Below are 27,277 nucleotides of genomic sequence, written 5' to 3' on the forward strand. Positions count from 1 at the left end.
CGATCCAGTCATTCCATTACTGAATATTTACCCAAAGAAGGCAAAAACACGAACTCAGAAGATATAGGTATACCTATGTTCACTGCAGCATTATTTATAGTAGCCAAGATATGAAAGCAACCCAAGTATCTGTCGATGGATGAAGAAGATGTAGTGTTTGTATACACACACACCATGGAATATTACTCAGCCATAAAAAGGAATGAGATCACTTACATGTGGACTCTAAAACACAAAACAAATGAACAAACAAAAAACCAAAGATTCCCACAAATACAGAGAACAAATTGACAGTTGGCAGAGGGGAGGAGAAGAGGGGGATGGGTGAAGGAGAGTGGGAGATACAGGCTTGCAGTTATGGGATGAAAAAGTCACAGGGACAAAAGGTGTAACACAGCATTATATGGTGCTGTACCTTATGGAGAATTACGAGCCTTCGGGAGATTTAAATTAGGTACACAGGTCGTATAATTAATATAAGGTAAGCAGAATAGTATTAATGAGAAAATCCAACAAAACAGAACATTTCAAAAATTACGCATACCTAGTTTAACTCTTTGTTCCCAAAGAAATATACTAAAAATATCTCAGAAAGGATCTGGAAGGGCAAACTTAATGAAATTAAATTTAAAGCTGAAAAAAATCATCAATTTCTTTTACAGAAATAAATATGATACTATCTGACAGGAGAAGGAAAACAGAATCTGCAATATTAAGAAACCTGAAATATCAAAGATCTTTTAATTGCATTAGGTTAACAACAAAAAAAACAAGCAAAACAAAAGGGCAAATAAAAATATTCAGTTCATAAAACTATGAGAAGGGAAACACAGCTAGCCAACAACAGGCCTGCCCTGGCTATTACATTTGCACAGGGAGGACACTGCCTCATTGACATTCTGTCCTACCATCATTTAGAGGAAGGTGACTTTCTGTTGCTGACTCATACACCATACCAATGACTGGGTGACTATTAGCACATTCCCACTCCTTAATTGTCACTGGTTAAGTGCCTAGCATAACCTAATGGATCCTAACAGAGTACAGACTTAAGAAGCATACTGTTTGAGAAGACTAGAATGCCTTCTGAAAAATGAAAATCCTCTGCATCAATTTTAAGAATCAGTATAGACAGAACAGTAAGACTTAACAAAGCAGATGCCTCCCAGCGAACCATCTCTGGGCAGGATCTGACTGTTAGAGAAAGGTCCTTTACCTGATAAGCTTTCTTTTTTTTTTTTTTTTAAATTTTTTATGCTTATTTATATTTGAGAGAGACAATATATGAGCAGGGGAGGGGCAGAGAGAGAGACAGAGACAAGAATGTGAAGCAGGCTCCAGGCTCTGAGCTGTTAGCACAGAGCCCGAAATGGGGCTCAAACTCACAAGCCGTGGGATCATGACCTGAGCCAAAGGCGGACGCTCAACAGACTGAGCCACCCAGGCACCCCAAAAAGTACTTTTTTAAAAAATAAGATGAAGAGTAAATATATGATTTCTGGTTTACAGTACATACCTTATATAAAATCTTTTAAACAAGGCAAAAACAACTGAATAAAGATGTTTTGATATTGACATAAACGCTTACTTTATGAATAATTTTTCAAAGTCCACACATTGACAAAACTGATAAATTATTGATAACAGGCCTCCCCTCCAGACTGTAAGCTCTATTAGCACACACTGACCATGTCTATCTTGTTCACTGCTTTATCCTCAGCATACTATAGGTTCTCATGTAACACTTGCTCGAGGAATAAGCCATAGATATGCACAATAAATACAAACATACCTAAGTTTGTAGAAAACTAGTAAACTACAACAAAGACTAGCATTTTGTTATTTTATTCAACCAAAGATTACTGCATTAAAAAGTTAGATGTAACTCCTGTTAAATTCAGAGTTATTTTTTAAAATCAATAAAATGACAAATATCAGTAAGCAGATATTGTTTTAGAAAAATAGTTACAGGAATTTAACTTAAAAAACATTATCAGAAACCACCATTCAATGAGCAGAAAAAGCTTTTAAATAGAGCAAATCTGGTACCAAAACCATAAAAAGCTAATGAAAGCACGTATGAAGACAGATCACAACAGAGAACAGATCTTCCCTAATACAACTCTCACCTGAAAACTACTTTTGGAATATTTGACTCAACTTTAGATACATCAACACCTGACAGCTGTAGGAAAAAAATCAAGTTCAGAAGGAAAGCAACAAATAAAGATAACCAGAATAGGGAAAGATATAAGCTCTCCCTGTTAGAATTAAATATAAATAAAAGTTGTAAGGTCAATATTAAGCATAAGGAGCGATAAACTAGTCAAAAGGCACAGAAAGAATAATTCTTACAACCCAAGAACCTAAAGCAACACCAGTTGCATATTTGGCACTCAATGAACAACTTGGGAATAAAGAAAGGAAACTTTTTTTTTTTTGAGCTCCTATAACGAGTATTTTAAAGTTTTATATTTTACAGATAAAGATTCCCAACTGAGAAAAATAACAACAACAAAAGCCCACCAAATTTTAAATTCTTAGGATAAGCTAAATAGTAGATGTCAGGGATCTAAAATGTATTCATTTTGATAAACTAACAGTAACTCCATATTGGATCATTTACCAATAAACAGCACCAACTATTTTCTTTCCGCTTCACTATTCCAAAAACAAAATGAACATCTACTTGTCTTACAAGTTAAACACACAAGAATACTCTTTGCATTTAAGCAATAAAATCAACATTGCTTGCTCATAAAAATATAAAAATAAGGGCGTCTGGGTGGCTCAGTTGGTTAAGCATCCGACTTCGATTCAGGTCATGTTCTCACGATTCGTGGGTTGAAGCACCACATCGGGCTCTGTGCTGACAGCTCAGAGCCTGGAGCCTGCTTCAGATTCTGTGTCTCCCACTTTCTCTGCCCCTCCCCTGCTCGCACTCTGTCTCTGTCTCTAAAAAATGAATGTTAAAAAATTTTTTTTAAATAATATAAAATTTTAAGGAATTGTTCTTAAGTTTTTAAAAGATCAGGTGCTTTATACTGATTAATATTGTGGAACTTAAGGGATTATAAACATAGCTTCTAAATGTATATAGATCACATTAACAAAGTTACCAAATTCTAGATAGGGAAAAGCAATTTTCAGTCTAACCATGTAAAGCTATCCTTAGACAGCAGACCTCCGGTTTTCTTTCTTAGGACAAAGCTTCTATTCATTTCATAATTAAATTTGAAATATTTCACGTAAGAATTCCCTACGGACTATTCCAAAGCATGCAATACCATTTTCAGGGCACAAAATGAAAATGGTTCTGATTTTTAATTCATATCTTGTTTTACCAGGACACAAAAGAAAATCTGTGACAACAACCAAAGAATTATTTTCCCCCTTACTGAAGAGGCATGTTTTAAAATTAAAAACCATGAACAAATCTACCTACAAAATAATTCATTTTTTATATCAAACAGCTGCAGACCCTGTAATTGAAATAATGTATCTAAGGTTACAAATGAAAAGTGTTAGGTATCATTCTTGAAGTGACAGATTAAGTTCCTAATCCAGTTAAAGTAATAGCCATATTTGTAGTTTAACATAAATTAAGACCTTAATTATATTTGTGACTATTTTAAACAAAATAACAAATTTCTTTGTACCTGAGAATGTAATTTATAGCAAAGCCAGGTTCATTTTCCAAACCAATCTATTTCACACTGCAGAAGTACTCTGGTATAATGGTATAATGTAATTCTTGTTGTAGAATGTTGAAAGAGTAGATACACTAAGAGCACAGAAGAGGTTTGAAGATAAATGAAGATGCTATTCATTCAAGGGTAATTTCATCTTAGAACTATATGAAAGATGTTTCGTTCACACAGGCTAGTCTATGGCCTCAAATTTAAGTGTATTTTCAGCTCAAATATAATGCTGCTAGATCGATTATGCTGATACTGTGTATCTAATAATGAAGAATTCTAGCCTTTTTCTATTTAAAAATAGACTGCCATTTTTTCATCTTACTGCTAGGTCTTCATTGTTCTGCTTAATAGCAACAAATTTTAAAATCCGCTTGCTATTTACTTTTTAACCAGAAAAGTATATGGTTGACATTCTAACTTGCAATCTCTCCTGACTGCAGGAAAGCGCATTTTTGCTAAGTTAAAGAGATACTTAGGTTAGCAAACCATTACCCTACAAAACCATTTTATTTCACTAATTACTAAAACTGACAACTCTAAAAGCCACCTAACTGTATTCTGAATATACTTCATTCTTCCAAATCCTGTAAGACTAATTTAAATGTTTTATGTACGCCATACCATTCATATGCTGAGAAATTAATACTGAAAATGTTTTTAATTTGCTAAATTCTGTTTGTAATTTCAGTTCAATTTTAATCACCTCAATTTAAATTATCTTTTCTGAAGATCGCATTTTATATACTTAAATCCTTAAAAGCATAAATCACCAAAATACTTTAATACTCCTGGTCTATAAAGGTGATATGACATTCAATCTGAAGAATTTAAATTCAGTGATATCAAGGAAGCATCCTGTAGCCTCCATTTTTCTCATTTTAGAATACTGAAAAGGATTTCACAAGTCCCCTTATGTGACAAACGTTCCCTAAATTCCCTCCATCTCTAAGTTTTCCTTCCCCCCCTTCTAATCTGGAAAGAAAATACAGAAGCCTCATTTTGCAGCAGATGATTCAAGTGGGAGAGATAAACAAACGTCCAAAAACTTTAAGATGCATCTATTTAAAGAATGTTTTTCATAAAAGTGTCCTCTTAATTCTCTATTAAAATATATCCACTGGTGTCATCTTTGTCAGGTTTGAACTGACACCTAAAAATTGCATACAACCATAGCCAACTTGTTTAAGGGAAAAAATCTATCCAACCAAACTGAAAATTCAAAATCATTTCCTCTACAGCTGTCAAGGTACGCTGTCCACGGTAGCCATCTGAATGCCATGACATGTTTACAGTGGCTCTATTTTCATAATCACTGTTATTTCTCCAGTAGATCAATGGACTCGCGGTCCAAAGGAGAGAGAGCTACTCCTTTCTCCTGCTCTTCCCAATCACTACATGAGGATATTATCATTTAACTGCTAATTAATATGCCCACCTAAAAGGCATCATTTGCTAAAAGGAAAAGGCAAGGGTCAGCTAACAATTTATCAGCAGATCTGACATGTTAGTGTTCGTGGCCCAGAATTAACAGGGCCTATAAAAATGTCGACTTTTTAAAATGATACAACATATTCAACAGAAAGAAAACAGGTGGGGTTTTTTTTTTTTTTTTCTGTGGTCTTACCTTTCATTTTTAGGGACAGAGTATTTATCCACAAAAAAGTAGGGGAAAACTAGAAAATTAAGTAGAATAGTGATATTTCCCTTAACCGGGCTTAAATGTCATTCTTACAGGAAGTGAGTATACAAACTAAGTGAAGTAAAAAAGCAGCATTCTCTTTTATGCAGCGTTCTAATAATGATCATCAGTTTGAGACACTCCAAACATAAATTCAAACTTTTACAATAAGAGTAAGCCATACAAAAAAGGAAAACAGGTTTCTTTTTAAATTGGATTCATATATAATAAACAAAATCCCTTCTAAAACTTACTAGAAAGTAACATTTTATTATATGCATTCACAAAATACGTATTTATAAATCTTTGTAGTCAAAACAGGCTCTAATTCAACATTCAACATCATCTTGTATTTCTACTGCTATTTCTATTGCTTTCACTGCCTTCAAAAGAACTTCTCGTTTATTATCTGACTTGAGTGAGCTTCACAGTAACTCATAATATAGGTAAGACTGCGTTTATCACATTTCAGGGATCCAAAAGCTGACAGACATTTATTTTTCACATCTTAATGTAATCTATAAATTGCAAGATACGGCTTGCTAAGAAATGTCAGAAGTGATTCTTGAATTAAATGTCCACTTATTTTTGGATAAAAATTCAAAGACCTGCATCACTGGACTGGACTGCTATGCTACAAAGTGTTATGAGCATGGATTCTTAACTCCAGACTCCCTGGGTTGGCACTCCCACCCTGCTAAGTACCACCTATGTAAGTTTGAGCCACGGGCTTTAACTTCTTAATTTGTACAATGGCAATAATAATACTACCTACCTCCTAGAGTTGCTGTGAAAATTATCTCTGATACCTGAGGTACATTTAACAAGACCTGGCACATGGAGTAAGTGCTGTGGAAACTTTAGCTTCGGTTATTATGGTTGTTCTCATTAACATTGCCTGCAGGATGCGGATTACAATAGCACTACCTCATTTAGTTGTTGTAAGGACTGAATGAGTTAGTAAGAATTAAGTGCTCTCAGCATAGTGACTAGCACGTGGCAGGTACTCAGCCAATGCTGTTGCTGTCGGTTACCTCCACAATTTGTGGGCTCTGTGACCTTGGGCAAAAAAGCTTTCCTTCGTTTCAGTTTCCACATCTTTAAAAATGAGGTTCATAAGAGTACCTTCCACTAGGGTTATGGGAAGGACTGAATGAGATACTTCCCATAAAAGCTCTCAGTAGAATGCCTTCATCAATAAAAGTATTCAATACTTTTAAAACAAATCTTATTCGGTATTGTTTTAAAAATACATTGTTTGAATTAAAGTATTCAGTATTAATAATTTGGACACAAATTCCTATGTGTCAAAAAAAATCCTTAAGCCTAACATTGATTTTAATTACTCGGGTGTGGTTGGACATCATAAAGCCTGCAAACTTGCATTCCTCCTGCTGACATGGATTATATACACTCCTGTCAATGAACAGGAGAGAAAGAAATAATAACCAACATTAGCTGCGTATTTACATTACGCCAAGTACTTTTCGAAGTGTTTTTTCTATATATTAACACATTCAGTCCTCATGACCTCCAACAGAAGAGCTTCTATTGTAACTCCCTTTTACAGATGAGGAAACTTGAAACAAAAAGTAATGTTTAAGGTATGCTGTATTTGGAAGAGACCAACTGCTCATTTCACTTGTACATAGCATATTCCAAATCAGACCTAAACTTCTTGAAGAAAATAAGACGTTTTTTATAGAAAACTTGCAGGGGAGTTCATATGTATTTGCTTACTGTATTTCTAGGTATGTGCTGTTCCATACAAGAGCTACATGTGTCTACTGAGCACTTGAAATGTGGCTAGCACAAATTGGGATGTGCTGTAGGTGTAAAATAGACATCAAATCTTGAACTGAATATAAACAAAAGTAAAACATCAGGGGAGCTTCGGTGGCTCCGTAAGTTAAGCGTCCGACTTTGGCCCAGGTCATGATCTCCTGGTTCATGATTTCGAGCCCTGCATTGGGCTCTGTCCTGACAGCTCAGAGCCTGGAGCCTGCTTCAGATTCAGACTCCCTCTCTCTGCCCCTTCCCCACTCACATTCTGTCTCTCTCTCTCTCTCTCTCTCTCTCAAAAAATAAACAAACATTTAAAAAAATTCAAAAAACAAGAAAAACCTCCCATTAACAAATTTTGTACTGATTACATGTGAAAATGATAATATTTTGATACACTGGGTTAAATAAAACATTATTAAAGTTACTTTCATCTGTTTCTTTTTATCTTTTTTAATGGGACTATTACAAAATTTTAAACCACGTATGTGGCCGACTTTACATACATTATACATCTGTCAGACAGTGGTTTAGGTTTAGGATGTGAGACAACAGTAACAGAATTATTATCAAAGTTCTTTTCCCAAACACACACACATAGATTGATGTGTATATAGATATACATACATATATACTGCTACACACACACGCACACACACACACACACACACACACACACACTGCTCATGAGAACCAGAGGAACACGCTACACTAATATGTCACTATACTCAACATACAAGATTGTTATATGACTAGGCAAACACTTCAGGTAACACCAAAATTTGTGAATGAGGGGGGAAAAAAGCAAATCTAAGAGGAAATACCAGCCATGGGAAAAAAATTTATTTTCTTTTAAACTGAAATCATAAGGGTTCCTTTAATCAAAAGAGATCTGACCACTTAGTTCCAAGAATATAATAAATGCCAAGTCTATGTGGTAGGTAAAATTTAAATTTCCTGATGGCTTAACTGGCAGACTATTAAAATATCTGATGCTTTATATCTGGTATCTTCTAGAAATATCCAGTTTATGGATACCTGTCACATTGTTTTCATCAATTTTACACATTTAACTGATTCCTCTAAACGGATACTGGTCCATATATAGAAGAAAATTACTCCATAAAGTTTACATCAGATATCTGGAAAAGTCACATTTATAGTCATGGCTACTATCAGCTGTCAAGTCAAAGAATATTGGAGAAAACCAAGAATTTTTAATATATGCTGGTTAATTTATCATCTAAGTGACATATGTAGGATAACAAAAAAATTGAAATGCTTAAGCAAAATTCTGCATTTTTAAAAGGTTCTTTTTTTCTGGCTTTATATTTAATTGCAACTATGATTTAAAAAGCCACGGTTAAAGTAAATTAATAGGAACCATAAAAACAGAGTTACTAAATACACACTAAGATTTCTTTTTTTCTTCCCTTCCCCAGATTATTTAAAACATTTTTTTTTTTTAATGGTAATATACTGGTATCTTGGTTTGCACTGAAAACTAGTTAATTCCAGGGTTTCTCAACACTGACACTATTTTCATTTGGGGCTGGGTATTTCTTTGTCGTGAAGGGACTGTCCTGAGCATTGTAAGATGTTTAACAGCATCCCTGGCATTTACCTAACAGATGCCAATCGCATCATCCCCAACAGTTAGGACAACCAGAGATGTCTAAACACTGACAAATGTGTTTTGTGGAGTAGAAATTTCTTTCAGTTGAGAACCCCTGGTCTATTCCTACTCAAAATACCTTCTTATTTGGTAAAAATTACTTCAATAATTTTAGGGGCTCTTCACAGGGGATCTCAAGATAGCCTCAGCAAGATCAGTAAACCCCTGCAACCACGTGCAGAATAGTCTAGGTATGTTTCCATTTGTGTATGCGCTCTGGCATGTTTTCTGAGACATGTTTTACAGTTTTCATCAGGTCCTGAAAGAGTTATCCCAAAAATGGCAATGAAAAAAAAGGGTTAAGAATTAGTGCTTCAACTAAAAGATTCACTGTGTCTTGAAGCTATTTTTTCAAAGAGAAACATTGAAAATACTATTTTATACACAGCTAATAATTTGCTTGTGCTATCAGTTATCAGGCACCACACTTACAAACCTTTCATTCAACAAACACTTACTGAGTATATCCTGTATGCTAGGCACTATGTTACTTATTAAGTATCTGAAAGCTAAACTTAAGTTCTCCCTCACCAAAAAAAGAAAAAACAAGATTAACAGCAGCATAAAGTCCATATTTATTGCATACAATCACCGAGAATTTCTGCTTCTCTAAAGTGAACATAAGAAAAAAATACACTAGTTATAAAACTAGTATCTAAAGATAAAATAAAGGTAAATAAATAAAATAAATGTAATTTTTACTTTTTTGGTAAAAAGATTTAAAGTAAATCTAAAAGAAAGAAACTTAAAGATACTCATAGATCCTCATGAGTAAATTATTGTCCAAATATATTTCTTTCCATGTTTTCCTTCTTTCCCCATCTTAAAGAACACAAAAATGTACTGAATGGAATGCGACCAGTCAGTCAGTAAACCCAGAGAATACCAAGTTGAATAAGAAAATGTGAGATGACCAAGTGCCTAATATCATGCCTAGAACACAGCAAAAGCTCACAGGCCCTTCTCTTCCCCTTCTTTCTGTCCTCCAGAAGCTCACAGTCCCATCTCCAAAAATGTCACACGTCTTAAGGTTTCTCTTTTATCTTGTAGGTGTTCCACAATAAAATCCTCTTTGTGATTCAAACTATGTAAGCTAACTAAATAAATAATAGCTAACTGTAAAACGTCTGAATAATTTTAATTCTATAAATCTACATAAACATTTCTCTCTTTTCTTTTTTTTAGTGAATTGTGGGATATTCATACAGTGGGATAACATACATCAATAAAAATGAATAAATTAGAGGTACATCTATCAATATGAACAAATATAAAAAACAATGTCAAGTACCAAAAAAAGAATCAAACAACATATAGAGTTTGTTTAAATTTACGTGAAGTAAAAAAATGATCTATAATACTAGTTAGGTTTGTTCCCTTTTTATGTATGCGTAAGTTATCGATAGTCTAATCATATGATAAGCAAATTCAGTACAATGAAAGAGACGGGAGACGGAAACAGAATCACTGAGGGTTATACCGGGCCCTTTAGCAATATCTGTAAGAATTTTTTTTTCTTAAGTTTTTATTTTAATTCCAGTTAATTAATATACATTGTTATATTAGTTTTTAAAGCAAATAATCCCCACATATCCCCTTCTTCCTATAGTACAGTGTAAAGTTTACAGGACCACTAGCCTTTTTTTGGATTCCACAACTGTGATCTACAATGTAAAGAGCCACTGCAGTCAATAAGTGGTCTGGGGGTAACAGATACCAGTACAATCATAAATACAAAAGGAATAGCCAGAGAAGAGTATGTCTACTTTAAGATTGCCAAAAGGATTTAGGCTAGAATGAGCACAATGAAAGAACGATGCTTAAAAATATGTGGTAAATAAATCTTTACAAATAAGTTATTAAATTGTATCCATAAATGAACTTGTCACCACAAATAATTAACACCATCATATCTAGTCAAAAGCTAAACTACGAAGAGAATACATCTAGCATAGAAGTGATTTTTATAAAAAGAATGAAGACTTTTCTTTTATATACTGATAACAATTAACTGAAAATATTGCATAATAAAATTGCAGTTCACAGATGAGATGTTATATTGATAATGGTAAATCACACAGAAAAACTGTACACATACGACATCAGAGACTTCCTGGTGAGGAAAAAACACTTGCAACTCAAATTGAAAAAATATTACATTATTTACATATTTACCTGCACAGCAAGAGAAGCTGCATTGTCAGAAAGCAAAATTTGCTCCCCTGTGGAAATACAACGAAAGGTCCGAGTCAAAAGTGAGATTGCTAAACAAGTATAATACACTTATAAATGTTTTGATTTTAAAACACTATTCCTATTTTGAAAAATAAAAGGTACAGCCTTTCATCAAAGTAATTACAAAGTTCTCTATCAATGCTATTGTGCAATCATAATTTTGATTAAATTATCACAATATGTACACAATGATAAAACAAGACTATTTCCTCCAAAACTATTTGACCATTTATCGTATTTCATCAACAATATTTAATTAAAATCACTCACTTAAAAACAAATTCATTTTTCAAGTTTTCAAGAAATATTATTCTTCTTTTCATTAAGCAAAACAGTATGTTCTCAAACCCCTCTAGTTAAAAGTAAAAGCATTCAAAACCATATAAAACCAGCTTGCAGTTAATATTGCACAGAGTGTCTAGGTCTGTCACACAAAAGAAAGATGACAAGTTTGCAGCAATAAAAATTCCATGCTTAGAAGACTAGGGCTGCTGCCTATTAGTCTTCATTACTTTGCAGTCTTCTGACAACTGCAGCAGGCTGCCGAGCCCCAAATGGGGTCCATAATGTGATCTGATGATATATGAAGAGCTGCTAAAGGGAGCCTGAACCATCCTAGCCTATACATTTTAACAGTTCCTTTTTACTGAGAGCCCACTTTACCACAGGACTTCAAAAATCTGCTGTGTCAGCTATTGGTGCAGTAAATCTGCCAACTGCTCCTGCAACCACATCATTTTACACTGCCTACAGCAGCCAATATAATGAGTCAATAATAAACTAAGAACCTTATAGGCCATGAATAGTTGGTTTACACTGGCAGATACAAGTTTAGGCAAACTCTCCAATACAAATTATATGAGAGAATCCCTTCTTTATGTTTTATGTTCTCTCAGAGGTAAATGACATTATCGACGGGTTTTTTTGGTAATAAGTACATTTTTATACATAACCATTTTTAATCGTGAACAAGTGCCTACCTTTCAGTTGCTGATATAAGGTAGCATTTTCGGGCCAAGGCTCTGCAGCTGTGGAAACGAGGCAGTGATAATCAGGTACATAAGGCAAACACATATCAATAACCAAATTAATAAGCACAAACATTTGCCTAGAGCATTTAACTGAAAGTCGACTGCCAAGGTTACCTTCTATATATGGCAATAATCACACCACCTTAGATGGTATGGTATCCTGTGTAAGTAGGTTAGATAATTTCTTTTACGTGCATGTTTGGTTTCTTATTTGGTGGCAGGTTGTATTGTTGTTGCTTTTGTTGTTGTTGTTTTAATGGAGAAGAAGTGGAAGACATCTTGCCCAATCAAAAGTGAAAATTTATTTATGTATTTTAATATGAAATGTATTGTCAAATTGGTTTCCATACAACACCCAGTGTTCATCCCAACAGATGCCCTCCTCAATGCCCGTCACCCACTTTCCCCTCCCTCCCACCCCCCATCAACCCTCAATTTAGTCTCAGTTCTCAAGAGTCTCTTATGGTTTGCCTCCCTCCCTCTTTTTTTTTCCCCCTTCCCCTCCCCCATGGCCTCCTGTTAAGTTTCTCAGGATCCACATAAGAGTGAAAACGTATGGTATCTGTCTTTCTCTTTATGACTTATTTCACTTAGCATAACACTCTCCAGTTCCATCCATGTTGCTAAAATGGCCAGATTTCATTCTTTCTCATTGCCACGTAGTATTCCATTGTGTATATAAACCACAATTTCTTTATCCATTCATCAGTTGATGGACATCTAGGCTCTTTCTGTAATTTGGCTATTGTTGAGAGTGCTGCTATAAACATTGGGGTACAAGTGCCCCTATGCATCAGCACTCCTGTATCCCTTGGGTAAATTCCTAGCAGTGCTATTGCTGGGTCATAGGGTAGATCTTTTTTTAATTTTTTGAGGAACCTCCACACTGTTTTCCAGAGCGGCTGCACCAGTTTGCATTCCCACCAACAGTGCAAGAGGGTTCCTGTTTCTCCACATCCTCTCCAGCATCTATAGTCTCCTGATTTGTTCATTTTAGCCACCAAAAGTTAAAATTTAAAAACTAAAAACAGCCTATATGCTATTACTTTAGCCTCCAAAAAGCAGACATCCCAAAATGTTACTTATAAGATACTGAATTTGATTCACTATCGAAAAAAAGTGAAACAATATTTATAATATTTTACTGTAAACTTTTAAGAAAGTAAAGTTTTAAACAGACATCACTGTATGAAAGAATCAAATATATCTCTTTCAGGCTATGCATCTTTCCTTATAAACTGGTGGTATTTAAACCTACAGAAGAATCTTACTGTATTCTAGAACATTCCATTGCCTTGAACCCACCACCACCACTCCATAAAAATAAAGTGGTGTAACATGATGAAGCAGTACCTACACTGTGAAATGAAGCTACTAGTAAAACTAATGTTAGGCCTGAGTCCAGGCTTGACTATAATTCTTAACCTCTCCTTAAGATGCACTAAACAGTCCAGGGAGTGGGGGGGGGAGGGAGGAACGCTTTAATTTGTTTTTATTCATACTTCAGAATGAAAAGAAAAACACAGTATCATTATAAATTATAAATGCTACTTTTGGTTTGGTTTGGGCTATACAAAATCAAACTCATATTTAGGAATAATACCATGAAATCATCAAGCAAACAATGGACCATACATAGTAGTTTTGTATGCTGTTGCTCATAATATTATATATATATGTAAAAGCTACTGAATTTCAACTCACATACCAAAAAGCAGTAAAAATTACATATTTATTGTATGTTACTGTAAAACTTTTAACAAAGTAAAATTTCAATAAGAGCCCAATTAACCTGTGTAACAGTGTTTTTAAAATAAAAGTCAGGGAAACAAAAACAAGCTGACATCAGCGAATTACTAAAAAATAACCTTTTAAGATAAATTGTATGGTCAGCACACCTACACCGTTTACATCTATATGAGAAACAATACAATGAGGTTCATTCGTTATAAGATCCTACATCATTGAAGATTCAATTATTTAAAAAAAGATTCAATTATATGCATCTTAATCTTATTAAAGCAATAAAGCAGAAAATAAAATCTACAAAAATTTCAAAGACGCCGAAACTAAGTTTCTTGAGGGCACAGATATGTCCCATTTATATGTTACTCTGACCATGTTTTGCATACAGTAATTGTGGAAAGAAAGAAAGAAAGAAAGAAAGAAAGAAAGAAAGAAGACATTTGATTAAACCTACCATTCTATTCCCTAAACATTCAGGCTAACCAAAGCTTTACTGAACTTAACATTATCAACTAGGCTAAAGTAATGGAGTGTTCTAATTAAATAGTCTGGTTTATTTTAATTTATGGTTAACTGGGTTTTACATGTACTAAACAAAGATTACTTTTCAAAACAATGGAATAACATACACTTAGCGCTAAGCATATACTCAAAATAATTTAAGTATTCTGTGACTACTCAGAAGCTACTTAACTACACTGCAAAACTGCAGAGTTCTCATATGAACAGCAATTTACGTGTTCAGTAGTTCCAGGTAACAGTTAATTTATTATCACCACCATGAATTCTCCAGTTCTAATACAACAGACATTTGTGAAAGTAATCTTGAGACATAACACCTGACTACAAATAAAAATAAAGAAGTTGCCTACAAATACTAAAATCTCTGTTATAAATAAGGAACTAAAGATGCAAACGGGTGAAGGGGTGAAAACTGGATGTTTTTCCTTGATCCATGATACAAAATACATTCCAACTCAGAAACTACTGTTGAAAATAAACTCTAAAAAGTAACTCTGCCAAAACATCTGATGTTATCTTCACAAATAGAAGCTTTCATTTAAAAAGAGAAGGCAAGTAGATTGCCTGTGTGTGTGTGTGTGTGTGTGTGTGTGTGTGTGTTTAGCAGCCTGGCATTCTACTATATCCGTGGACGAGGAGGCAAGAAATGGTAGAGTATGCAAGAAATGATCAACTGCCTATCTCACCCTTGAGCAACTCAAAGTATACAAACATCACTGATTTAAGTGCATTTTCCACTGGAACCAGCTCAAATAATTACATTTTAAACATGACATGGGAGAAGAAATACCTAGAGTGTTATTCAATAGAGTGCCAAAAGTGAAAATTCTAAGTGTGGCATGGCAATGGATCTACAAACCAACCATGCAGGTATCTTTCTAGGAAATGAGCTCTATTAACTGCCTTCATAAGTAAATCCATGAATCACGAACATTATTATGACACATAACAAATATGAATGTTATGAATGGCTGTTCATATGAATGGCTGTTCCTTGGTTTGGGCAATATTAATTGAGGTTTTCTTTACTGAGAATGCCTATTATTGAAAGACAAAGCCCAAAAATGCAACGGCTTTCCCTATACATCTTTCCCAAGGCTAGACAAGTCAATATCCACCCCTTGCTCCTAACCACATGTAAATGAGAGGGAAATTAAGAATTTAAAATTATGGTGCTGACAATAGACCTTAAAAATCTGTAGCATTTAAAAAAAAAACATCTTAATAATAAAACATTTTCATCTCTTACTGGTTTTACTTCCATCGACCTAAAATGTTTTAGACCATAGACTAATTCAATAGTGAGTAAAATGTCACAACTCACCTAAGCTATGTTCAATTTCTACCACCAAAAGTACTCCCTGGTGTGAATTCATTGCCTTTTTAAACTTACTTTTGGGAAAGGCTAGCCTTGGAATAAATACAGAAGGTAAAACTCAAAGCTTCTGAAAAAGAGTTTGGTAGGAAATGGGGACTGAGAGAGAATGCTGTCCAATGCTATCAAGGTGCAAGACACTGGTATTATTTGTGCCTTAAAAGTAAACTTTATACTTAACACACATCAATGGTTGATGTGGCTCTTGGAATAAAGATCAGAATCCTCAACTTGGCCTTACATATCACCGTCTCTACCTCTCTGGCCTTCTGCCTTCTGGCCTCATCATAACTCCACTCTGACAACTCTACACTCCAGCTACACTGGCCTTCAGACAGCTTCTGACTGCACCATGTTCCTTCCTGACCCAAAGATTCATTTGTGCTGTTTCCTCTGCCCTGGCACTATCTTTCACTCCTAGTATGGCTCAGCTCACACATGCTGAGATCTCGGGCCAGCTTCCTGGATGTGCTACCTGAGCAACTGCACATGGCTTGCACTTAGAACGACTCCACGCTTGATTTTAAGTCTATTACACGCTGCTATTACAGTCTTGGTATTGTTTTGAACAAGGAGCCTCATGTTACCATTTTGCACTGGACCCTACACATTATGTTGCCAGTCCTATCCTCAGGGATGTCTTCACTGACCTCCCCAAATAGTGCAAATACTCTCTTTACAAGCTTGAATAGCACGCACAGTCCTTTGTACCACTTATCAAAGATAACATTTTTACACTGATATGAGGACTACCTGGTTGATTATCTCCCTTACTAGAACATAAACACCATGAATCCAGTGTTCATTTCTGGTCTTTGCTCATTACTTCATCCCTGGAACTGAGCACCTAATAGGCAATCAGTAAATGTTGGCTGAATAAATGTTTTTATTATTACCACTATCAGCGCTGTTATTATTCTGTATTGTTTGGGTTAAGAATGCAGCAGACAAGATAAAGAAATTACAAAACATGGCCAAAAAGAAAAAACTTTACCAAGTAAATTTAATACTACAATCAATAACCCAAATACAAAACTATCAAGCAGCTGCCTAAATAACTGGCAGAATCTACTTCTATAAACTTACCTGTGCACTGACCCTGAACCTGGAAATTTGTTTCTTTGTTTCATATCAAATATATAGTTCCCATTTGATATTCCTGTTGTAGCATTCCTAAGACAAACAAAAGGCCTTCAGTTATCTGACCAGTCATCTCAGTAGTCCCCTTTCCACATCCTACAACTCTAACCCAGGCATTACCACTTTTTAAAATCTAACCCCAATCGATAAAATATTTGAGGTCCAAATATTTCAAGTCCAAACAGATTTAGGAATCATATGGTTGGTATTCCTAAGCTAACAAATCACGCACATTAAAAAGTGTACATTAAAAAAGAAAACAGAATTAAAAAATAAATTCAAGTCCAAGCTCCAATACTTTCTTCCTATACTTGAAAGGATTGTCTTACATAACACAGGGTGTATACACCCCACTCCACTTTGGAAAACACTGCTCTAATTAAATAACTACTTATTTGACATTTTAGCAGGGAACCCAGTTGCTCATATACACTTGAACAAAGAAGAGTCCTCTATTCTAGTGAAATCATCTTTTTTTGACTATGAGAAAAGGTTGGAAAGAACACACACAAATTAACTGGGGGAGTGGGGGGTGGGGGTGGTAACAAGACCCTCATACCCCACCAGAATACTTAATGCTATATACTTCATGCTTTCTCACCTTTGTGACTTTGTTCAACTTATTCCCCTCTGGACAGAATACTCCTTTCACCACAAATACCCAAATCCTACACCTTTTTCAACACCAAGTTTAAATGCCACCTACCTCAAAAAGGCTTTTGCACTGAACAAATCTAATTTCTTTTATCTATATTGTCCATAACAGTTTGTACTTGTTTTATATCATATATTACTTTCAACTCTATTCTATCATTATGTCAATACCTTATCTTTCTAAGCAGTAAGTTCCTAGAATACAAAAAAATTCCCATGGTCCTAAGATTATTTATTAAAGACTTGGCTTCTCAATTGCTCCAAACTGAATGTGGCCAAAATATGAGATACAAATTAAGCTGAATTTAATTTTTTTGTCTGAGTGTCATTAAAGCTAATATCTTTATTACAACAGTTTCAAAGTAAAACTACCCACCTTTCAGAAATTCTTTCACAATAAGAAACTACTATATCATTTTCATAACAGCAATGACTTACTCTAAGGTACTTAGTGGCCGACATTAATTATCTAAAATCAGAATGACTTCTTATTCCCTAGCAAAAGACCCATGAAAGTTTTTTTATCATTTTTATAAAGAAAAAACATATTCCTATTCTATAAAGAAAAAAATCTAGAAATAAAGCAAATATGAGGGCACCTCATAACTAAGTTTCTATCCGATTAACATTATTAAAAGTCTTTTACCTACTTAGCCTTTTACCTACTCTCAAATTCTGCAGAGGCAAAACTGCCATGATTATTTTATATTTAGTGCCTCTTTTACCAGAAGCAAAGGAGATGCCTCTTCAAGTTTCAGTCTTCAGTGGAATGGTAAGCTTTTTTATCAAAATGAGTGTTTTTTAATTTTTCAAAGAAATTTTCTCCATTCTTTAAGTATTTATGTTGGAAGAGAACAAAGTTTAAAAGAAAAAAAAGAGGATACATACTCTTGGGACTTTTGAAAGCCGTAAGATAAAATAAACGAAAGCATATGTAGTGTTAGAAATGTACACAGGGTAAACCAATACCCATAGCCCCCCCAAAATACATATTTGCTTCTCATTTAATTACGTTTAAAGCATCTACTATTTTTAAGCTTTATCAACCAACACAACATAACAACAAAAAAATCAATATTCTTTACTACTAGTCCATTATAACTTTTAGAGAAATGACTACTGGTCCATAACTTCACATATAGCTATCCCTATGTCTCTTACAGATGCTATATTTTACCTGCAGGTAAATTATTCTCCCAAGTATCAACCTGGGTCACTCCAGGGGCGATGTTCTATCTATGCCATTCAATACAGACTATTCCACAGTATGGAAATGCTATGACCTAATAAACATCTCAATGATCTCATCTAAGAGGGCAGGAGAGGGGCCATGGAAAGAAGTGCCCTCTGTTGTTTTTTAAGTTCTGCATTCTTAATGCACAACATGACTCTTCTGGCATATGAATGTAGGTGAAGACATAATTTGTAGAATAATAGGCACTAATATTACATGCTGCTTCAGTACTGTCATATTTCCAATCCATCAAATTGATTAATGCTATAATAACTCTACACAACCCTATCATTTGTGCACTAATGAAGTCAAACCCAGTATATCCTTAGGCAACTAAATTCCAAAAGCTCCTTCCTGTATGTCATCTCTTCAGCTTCCTACGACTATTCAGACAGTGTTATACAAAAGGAGTAAGAAACATGTGTACCCTATCTCTAAATTTGGATGGCCTTCTGCCAAAGGTATGAATGCAAATACTGAGATAACAAAACACTCAAAAAGCATTTGGCAGCTCATAAACATGGACAAGTTACTGCAAGACACACAGAGAAAGAAGGAAGTAAGTTTACTAGTTTGACATAAATATTATGCTGATGATCTCCATGATATCACCACAGACATCTATCAAGTTTCAGGCAGTTATGATATAAAGCCTTCATTTAAAATACATTTTTAAGGGGCGCCTGGGTGGCTCAGTCGGTTGAGTGTCCGACTTCGGCTCAGGTCATGATCTCACGGTTTGTGAGTTCAAGCCATGTGTCGGGCTCTGTGCTGACCGCTCAGAGCCTGGAGCCTGTTTCAGGTTCTGTGTCTCCTTCTCTTTCTGCCCCTCCCCAACTTGTGCTCTGTCTCTCTATGTCTCTCAAAAAAATAAAATAAAAATGTAAAAAAAAAAAATAAAAAAATAAAATACATTTTTAAGATGTTTAAAGTATGATGCCATGGGACTTTATCAAAACTAGAATTTTAAGAGCTATGTGTTAGATTTAACAGTAATTTAACCTGCAGACTATAGTACAGTTCAAAGACAACACTACATCCCAGAAAATACTGATCATGAAAGTATTAAATATCAATGTCGCCGAGCTACTGTTTCATAGGGGATGTTTAATGACACTACACAGGATGTTTAAGCAGGAAGTGACCCTTCCCATGAAAGGAGTTTAAAACCATTGTCGCATCGCCTCAAAAGTCAGAGATCGATGTTGATGTCAGAAAATGGCTCATGTTAGAGAACAAAGAAGTGCAGTGCCATGGTGTCATTTCCACAAACCTGAAAAGACTGGCAGGTAAGCATTCTGTAACACAGTAGTAAGGCTACTGTCTTAGTCCCTGTGGGCTACTGTAACAAAATACCACAGACTGGTGACTTCTAAACAACAGAAATTTCTCACGATTCCGGAGGCTGGAAGTCCAAGATCAGGATGCCAGCATAGTCAGGCTCTGGTGAAGGCCTTCTTCTGAGACTCTAACTGCTGAAGTCTTGCTGTGTCCTTACATGGTGTAAGGGACTGAGGAGCATTCTGGGATCTCTTTTACAGGGGCAATTAAAATGACCCAAAGTGAGGGCATATGGATGAATGATACAGGAGAATTACTATCCAAGGCAAATAGGTTCTAATAACCTGCCATTCAGAAAGCAGAGGACAGAAAGCAAAACAGATTGAAAATTCAAGAAAACTCGTAGTCAGTTCTGGTCAAACACTACCTAAAACTTCTGTCTAGGTAGGTAATGACAATGATGATGGTGGTGGTAACAGCTAAGATTCCAAGACACATAAAGCTGATGTCCAGAATAAAGAATTTTTACAACTCAGTAATAAAAAAAAAATTAAAAAAAAAACCCACAATTTTTTTGATGGGCATAGGATCTGAAGAGACTTTTCTCCAAAGGAGATATATGAATAAACAACAACCACACGAAAACATACTTAATATCATTAGTCATTAGAGAAATCCAAGTCAAAACCACAATAATGAGATACCACTTCACAGGCACAGAATGGCTATAATCAACAAGATTCGGGGCGGGGGGGGGGGGGCGGAATAAGAAGACAAAATAAAAAATGTTTAAAAGATGTAGAGAATTTGGAACTCTCACATACTGCTGGTGGGAATATAAAAAGTTTGGCAGTTTCTCAAAATGTTAAACACAGAATTACCATATGACTCAGCAATTCTACTCCTAGGTATGCACCCAGAAGAAATGAAAAAAACATATATCCACATGAAGACTTGTACATGAATGTTCCCACCAGCCTTATTCTCAATGTCAAAAAAATGTAAACAACCCAAATGACCATCAACTGATGAATGGATGAACAAAATACGGCATACCCATACAAAAGAATAGCGTTTGGCAATGAAAAGGAACCATATGTTGATACATGCTACAAAAGTGATGAACTTCAAAAGAATTATGCCCAGTGAAAGAAGCCAGTCACTGAAGAAAACAAACTATTACTCCATTTATCTGAAATGTTCAGAATAGGCAAATCTACAGAGATAGGGAGTGGATTAATGGTTGATTCAGGCTGGGAATAGGAAGCGACTGTAAATGAGGAAGGGATTTCTTTTGGGAGTGATGGAAATGGTCCACAATTAGATTGTGGTAATAATCACAATTCTGTAAATATCCTTTAAAAAAAATCACTGAAGGGCAGCTGGGTGGCTCACTCGTTTAAGCGTCTGACTCTTGATTTTGGCTCAGGTCATGGTCTCACAGTTTGTGAGTTCGAGCCCCACATCAGGCTCTGTGCTGGCAGTGCAGAGCCTACTTGGGTTGGGATTCTTTCTCTCCCTCTCTGCCCCTCTCCTGCTCGCACTCCCTCTCTCAAAATAAATAAATAAACATTTAAAAAAATCACTGAATTGTACACTTCAAAGGGTATGTAAACTATACTTCAATAAAGTTGAGGCAAACGAAATTTTAAGACTCTTACTGTGTCTATTGTGCACTTAAGTGCTTGGCATGTTAACTATCTCACAACTTTATTAAGTAGACTATTATTATTATCCCTAATTTACAAAACTGAGACACAAGCACAGGTAATTTGCCCAAAGTCACAGTGTGAATAAGTGTTAAGAGCCAGGGTCTGACCCCAGGTAGTCTGGTTCCAGTCAGTGAACACACAGCTGTATTAGCTAACTTATACAGCCTACAAATAAACATTCTTGGGTGATAATTAAATATTAGAATTAAAGCAACTATAATCATCCTACAACAGTGGTTCTCAACCCTTAGTATGTAAGAATCATCTGTGGAACTTCATAAAATTATGTATTTCCACCAAACCCTAAACTCTGAAATTCTGATACCATATAGAGATGAGGACCAAGAATCCAAACATGCCACAAGCACTCCCAGTAACTCTGATGCAGATGGTCTGTAAATACCACAAAAAAAAAAAAAAAAAAAAAAAAAAAAAGACCGTCCCTGAGACACAGAATGCACCTGATTTAAGATTAACTTCTTTTCACCTCTTTCATTCATTTGCCTCAGAATGTGGTAGTGAGGCTATATGTAGATTAACTTTATTCAAGATTTCTGTCCATCTTATTCTACTTAAGTATTTGCGCATTTGGCTTAAAGTCATGTTTTAAAACATGCCTTAGTTAGCATGTTGCAATTTTACAGTGTTCCAGAGTAAGCCTTTAAGATTAATGAACCGAAGCATCACTTATTTTGGAACCAAAGTGGTTAAATGATAGTTTTTCCATTAGATGCAATCAATAGGCAAGTAAAATTAAGTTCATCATTATGAGACTTGAACATGAACCATCTAAATCTATCTATGTGAAACTGGAGATCAATTTCAAAATGGCATTCAAAAATCAATTTCATAAAACTAACAAACTTCTGAAGGTTAACAAGGGTCAAGAAGACTAATGCACAGCATCAACAAGCCAATAACTGAAGCTAAAGTGAATACAAGTTAAATTTAAAACCTTCCATTCTTTCTTAGTAAGTACACGTGTCATCTTCTCAAATGGTCATGTTTAGACTTTGTCACATTATAAAAACAATCAGCCTTTTGTCATTAATTTCCAATAAAAAGCAGGTCAACTACATGTGATCATAAATAGATATGAACCTTATAATTGGGCTGCAAGATTTGAATTCTCTTTTAAAAAATGGTCATCTGGGGCACCTGGGTGGCTCAGTCGGTTAAGCATCCAACACTTGATCTCAGCTCAGGTCATGTTCTCAGTTGGTGAGATCAAACCCCACATCAGGCTCTGTGCTGTCAGTGCAGATTCTCTCCCTCTCTCCTTCTGCCCCTCTCTCCCACTAACGCTCTCTCTAAAATAAAAAATAAATAAATAAATAAATAAAAAAAGGAAGGAAGGAAGAAACTATCCGTTTCAATCGATGTGTTCTGCATAAGCATGTAAGTTCATCAAAGGTAAGAACTGTTTTGCTCTTCTATGTAACCCAGCACCCAGCAGAGGACCCAGCACAAATTAAGTACTCAACCTAACAAATATATTCTATAGGAAATCAAGCAGGTCTTTTGCTATCTAAAGCCTGAAAAATATCTGACAGCAAAAAGTTGCTATAACTCTGGAAATAAAATCATCAAACAAAATTAACATCTCAACAAAAATGTGTACTAAATTCAACAGTAAAAACTCATAAACTCATTTTCTCTCCCAAATTGTTTAATGGTTCTAACCGAGGTATACAACCCAATCATCTATGGAGGTTTTGAAAATATCCTTGCCCTAGAGCTGTCCTTAACCTTCACATGTAACAGGCCTTTGGTGAGAAAAAAGGGAATGTGTGTGCAAGTGCATGGATGAGGTCTGAGAGATGCCATGCAATGCAAGCGTGGCTTTAGAGAGCTCCACAGATAATTGTGATGTGCAATAACACCCTACCACCTTTACACACCATTCTACCCACACCCACATCCCATCCACCCCCACCTCATTTTAGAACCTCTATTAGTTCATGAATGGGACTAGTCAGTTCCCAGATTTAATTAAACTCAGCTGATCCCTCTGCACCAGTATTATTACCACCTTGTTTACCGCAGCACATTATATTTCTTAAAGACAGCCACAACAGTATATCCTGTTCTAGAAGCTCTTCTAGAACCTCACCAACACCCCACCTACCCCATCCTCCTATCAAGAGGTGAAAGCTAAATCTCCTCCCCTTGAATCTGGGCAGACTTGTAACTCTGTTGTGACTGACAGAATATGGTAGAAGTGATGCTTCAAGACTTCCAAGGCAGAGTCATAAAAGGTGATATATCTTCTCCTTTGGTGGCTTGAACATACGCCTTTGGAGAACTGAGTTAAATGTCTGACCTCTCTATGGCCTCCAGGCTCTGAGGAAGTCCAGGCCACATAGAGAGGCCATGTATAAATATTCCAGAAGACAATCACAGCTGAGTTCCTAATCGGCAATTCTTCGACATGTAAGTGAAGACGTTTCTAGATGTTCTAGCCTCCAGCTATCAGATCATCCCTAGCCTTTGTGTCTTTCCAGCTGAGTATCCACACACTGTGAGGTAGAAACAAGAAATCTCTCCAGTGGCCTATCTGAATTATTGACCCACAGAATCCATGAACATAATAAAATGGCTGTTTTACATCCCTAAGCTGTGGTGTGGTTTGTATACTACAATAATAACTGAACAGTTACAGTTTTAATAGTTATATTAGTCACAGATCTATCATTAAAGACAGAATTAAATATTAATCCATCTGAAGCCTCAGAATTCCCTCTGTTCATCTAAATCAGACTCCTGACCATGTCACATTTATAAACCCCACTTTACTGCTTCAGGCATGGATTTTGGTATTTTCACCTTCCCTCTAGTCAGTTCCATTTTATTAATCCATTACTTTGAAACTTTACCTTCCTGAAATCTCACTCTCCAGCTTCCTGACCACATTACTGCTCCCTGACCTCCAGAATTTGGAACCCAGTAACTACAATGGCATACCTCCATCAGAAACTCTGGTCTGTTGGCAGTTACTACATTATTCAGGAAATGAGGAAAAAAAGAATCCAAGAGAAAAATGATTTAAGTATGCTAGCTAAACTCAAAGCTTACCATAATCTTTTCATAAAATGCAGACCAGTAAAGCCATTTACCTATGATACAAAGATAATCCAAAACAGTAAATAATGAAACATACTTTATATTTGTTTTTAAACTGTACCCCATGACTTCTAAGACATTATCTCCCTTTCTAAATATTTAAGACTAAAATGATTTTACCTTCTCCAAATAGCCACCACATGATAGTGTGGGAAAATCAGTACAAGTATATATGACAAGAAGGAGAAATCTGTTTGAGAAGAAAATATATCAAGAATAATTCACAATCTCAACTAAAAAAAATAAATAGAAACTACTACATAAATACCTAACATTATATAACCAATTCTCATCCACTAGCCAAAGTACGTCATCAAATTGATGAATAGTAAAAATTACAATGATAACAATGCCTAATGAAAAAAAGAAAGTAGCTTTTATTTTTACATTCTTATTGACATAAAAACTTTTTTTAATTGATAAAACAAGAAAATCAGAAACTTCTCATTCACGAAGCCAAAACATTCTGCTATAACGTAAAGGCTAACAATCAAAAGAAAAGGAGGTCAAAAGGCCAGATCATTAAAGCATCAGCTGCCAATACTAACTTACAGAAATAAATCCTGGAGTAATGATGGCCCTCTTCAGGCCTAACAAATGATACAATTTATTTGTATGAAGTTCTAGTCAGCGTTCTAGTTTGAACAGGTAACGAAATACGACGTGTGTGAGGCAATTCCATTTCAGTATCTAAGGATACCGTATCCCCTGGGATAAATATACCAAACAAACTTTTTTGAAAACCCAAATGCAGACTAAGTCATAAAGAAACTTCTTTGGTTTATAAAAGTTCTTAAAGATAAAAATATATAATCAGCACAAAAACACAGCTAAGTGTGTAAGCACAACGAAATGCTTTTTACGGTTTCCATTTTGCTAACGCAGTTACAGTTAATGGGAATTGCCATGACAAAATGATTGTTTTTATGAAAATAACCCTCTTTATCACTAACCAATCAAATTTCATTTTTATTACTGATGTAGAAAAGTTCAAAACCATGATTCATTTATAGAGCGTACAAAAATAAGAAAAGTGTTCAAGAATAGAGTAAGGATCATTTACAAAGCCATAAAAAATTAAAACATGCATTTCTCTTACTGGCAAGGCAAATATTTCTACACATAAATGTCTGTAGCTGAATTTGCTGAATATTATTACTTCTGTCTTTGAACAAAAAATGAGAAGCCTGAATTTAATATCTCGTCTCCATTTGGTATCTTCAGTCCATCTGATAACTGCTTACCAAGAAATTTAAAAAATGTTTGAAAAATGTTAAAAAGTTTGATTTTTTTTTCACTTTTCACTCATATATGGAAGGCTTGAGCTAACATTAATTAATAACTCAAAAGTCATCACAGAAATAAGATGAAATCTTTATAGGGTACCCATCACCAAAAACAACTAAAAATCATGTAATTTCAGAGCACGGAATGTTAATAAAGCATACAAGAAAATTAAAACTCACATTATAATTAACTGTGGACTACTTCAAGGTCAGAAACTTTCAAGTTATCTTAACATCATATCAAACTTTTCTAAAAGACAACAAAACACTGCCTCTGAGAATTTGGTTTCCAACCTATTCATGAATATAAGTATGATAAAACAAAATAGGCCACACGGCTGTCAATAAACTGTCCTTTGCCTCTAATCTGAAGTATAACCTATTTTGTCTTTGCTTTGCTTCTCCATCTGCCCCTTCAATATCATCTTCAAATACTCCAGGGTGATAAGGACTACAGTGTGAGACTATTCATGTGGCTGATATGAATGAAAGAAGATTCTCTGACATGTGATGGCCAGTTGAAAATGTCTCAATAATTCCTCGGTGCATTCCTCAGTACTGGAGAATCCTCAGAATACTAAGTGAAACTAACTAAAAAAAAAAATCTTTATTTTCGAGAACAAAAGAATTGAACACAGTGTATATTTTCAATTATCTGCTACAACTTCATCATTAGATAATAAGGCATGCAGGTATTAAGAGCTTTGACTATCATTTTCTTCATTCTCAATAAACCTTGTGAGCAATAGCAACACATCGATTTTACTTTTTTTTTTTTTTACGTTTATTTATTTTTGAGACAGAGAGAGACAGAGCATGAACGGGGGAGGGGCAGAGAGAGAGGGAGACACAGAATCGGAAGCAGGCTCCAGGCTCTGAGCCATCAGCCCAGAGCCCGACGCGGGGCTCGAACTCACGGACCGCGAGATCGTGACCTGAGCTGAAGTCGGACGCTTAACCGACTGAGCCACCCAGGCACCCCTCGATTTTACTTTTAAACTACGTTTTCCACTTTGAGCTTCTAGTACCCTTCTGAACTGCTGTCAAAGTCCACATTTCCTAGTACTTACATGGAAAAGGGATGAAATAGACAATACTTTGT

General features: G+C 35.3%; 1 protein-coding gene across 3 annotated transcripts in view; it reads right to left on the reverse strand.

Moving 5' to 3' along the window:
* Positions 1–27,277, reverse strand: part of MTX2 (metaxin 2) — a 65,186-nt gene that overhangs the window by 30,856 nt on the left and 7,053 nt on the right. Inside the window, exons 1-3 of one of the 3 annotated variants that reach the window (XM_049615495.1) lie at positions 24,643–24,957; positions 12,052–12,099; positions 11,012–11,058 (exon numbers count right to left, since the gene is read on the reverse strand). In XM_049615495.1, coding sequence (XP_049471452.1) covers positions 11,012–11,058; positions 12,052–12,099; positions 24,643–24,736 — 189 coding nt within the window. In that variant the 5' untranslated portion in view covers positions 24,737–24,957. Of the gene's footprint in view, positions 1–11,011; positions 11,059–12,051; positions 12,100–24,642; positions 24,958–27,277 lie in introns of those variants that run through there. The other 2 variants (XM_049615493.1, XM_049615496.1) reach the window with 2 other exon arrangements.

Source organism: Panthera uncia (assembly GCF_023721935.1).
Source record: "Panthera uncia isolate 11264 chromosome C1 unlocalized genomic scaffold, Puncia_PCG_1.0 HiC_scaffold_3, whole genome shotgun sequence".
Taxonomy (NCBI): Eukaryota; Metazoa; Chordata; class Mammalia; order Carnivora; family Felidae; genus Panthera; species Panthera uncia.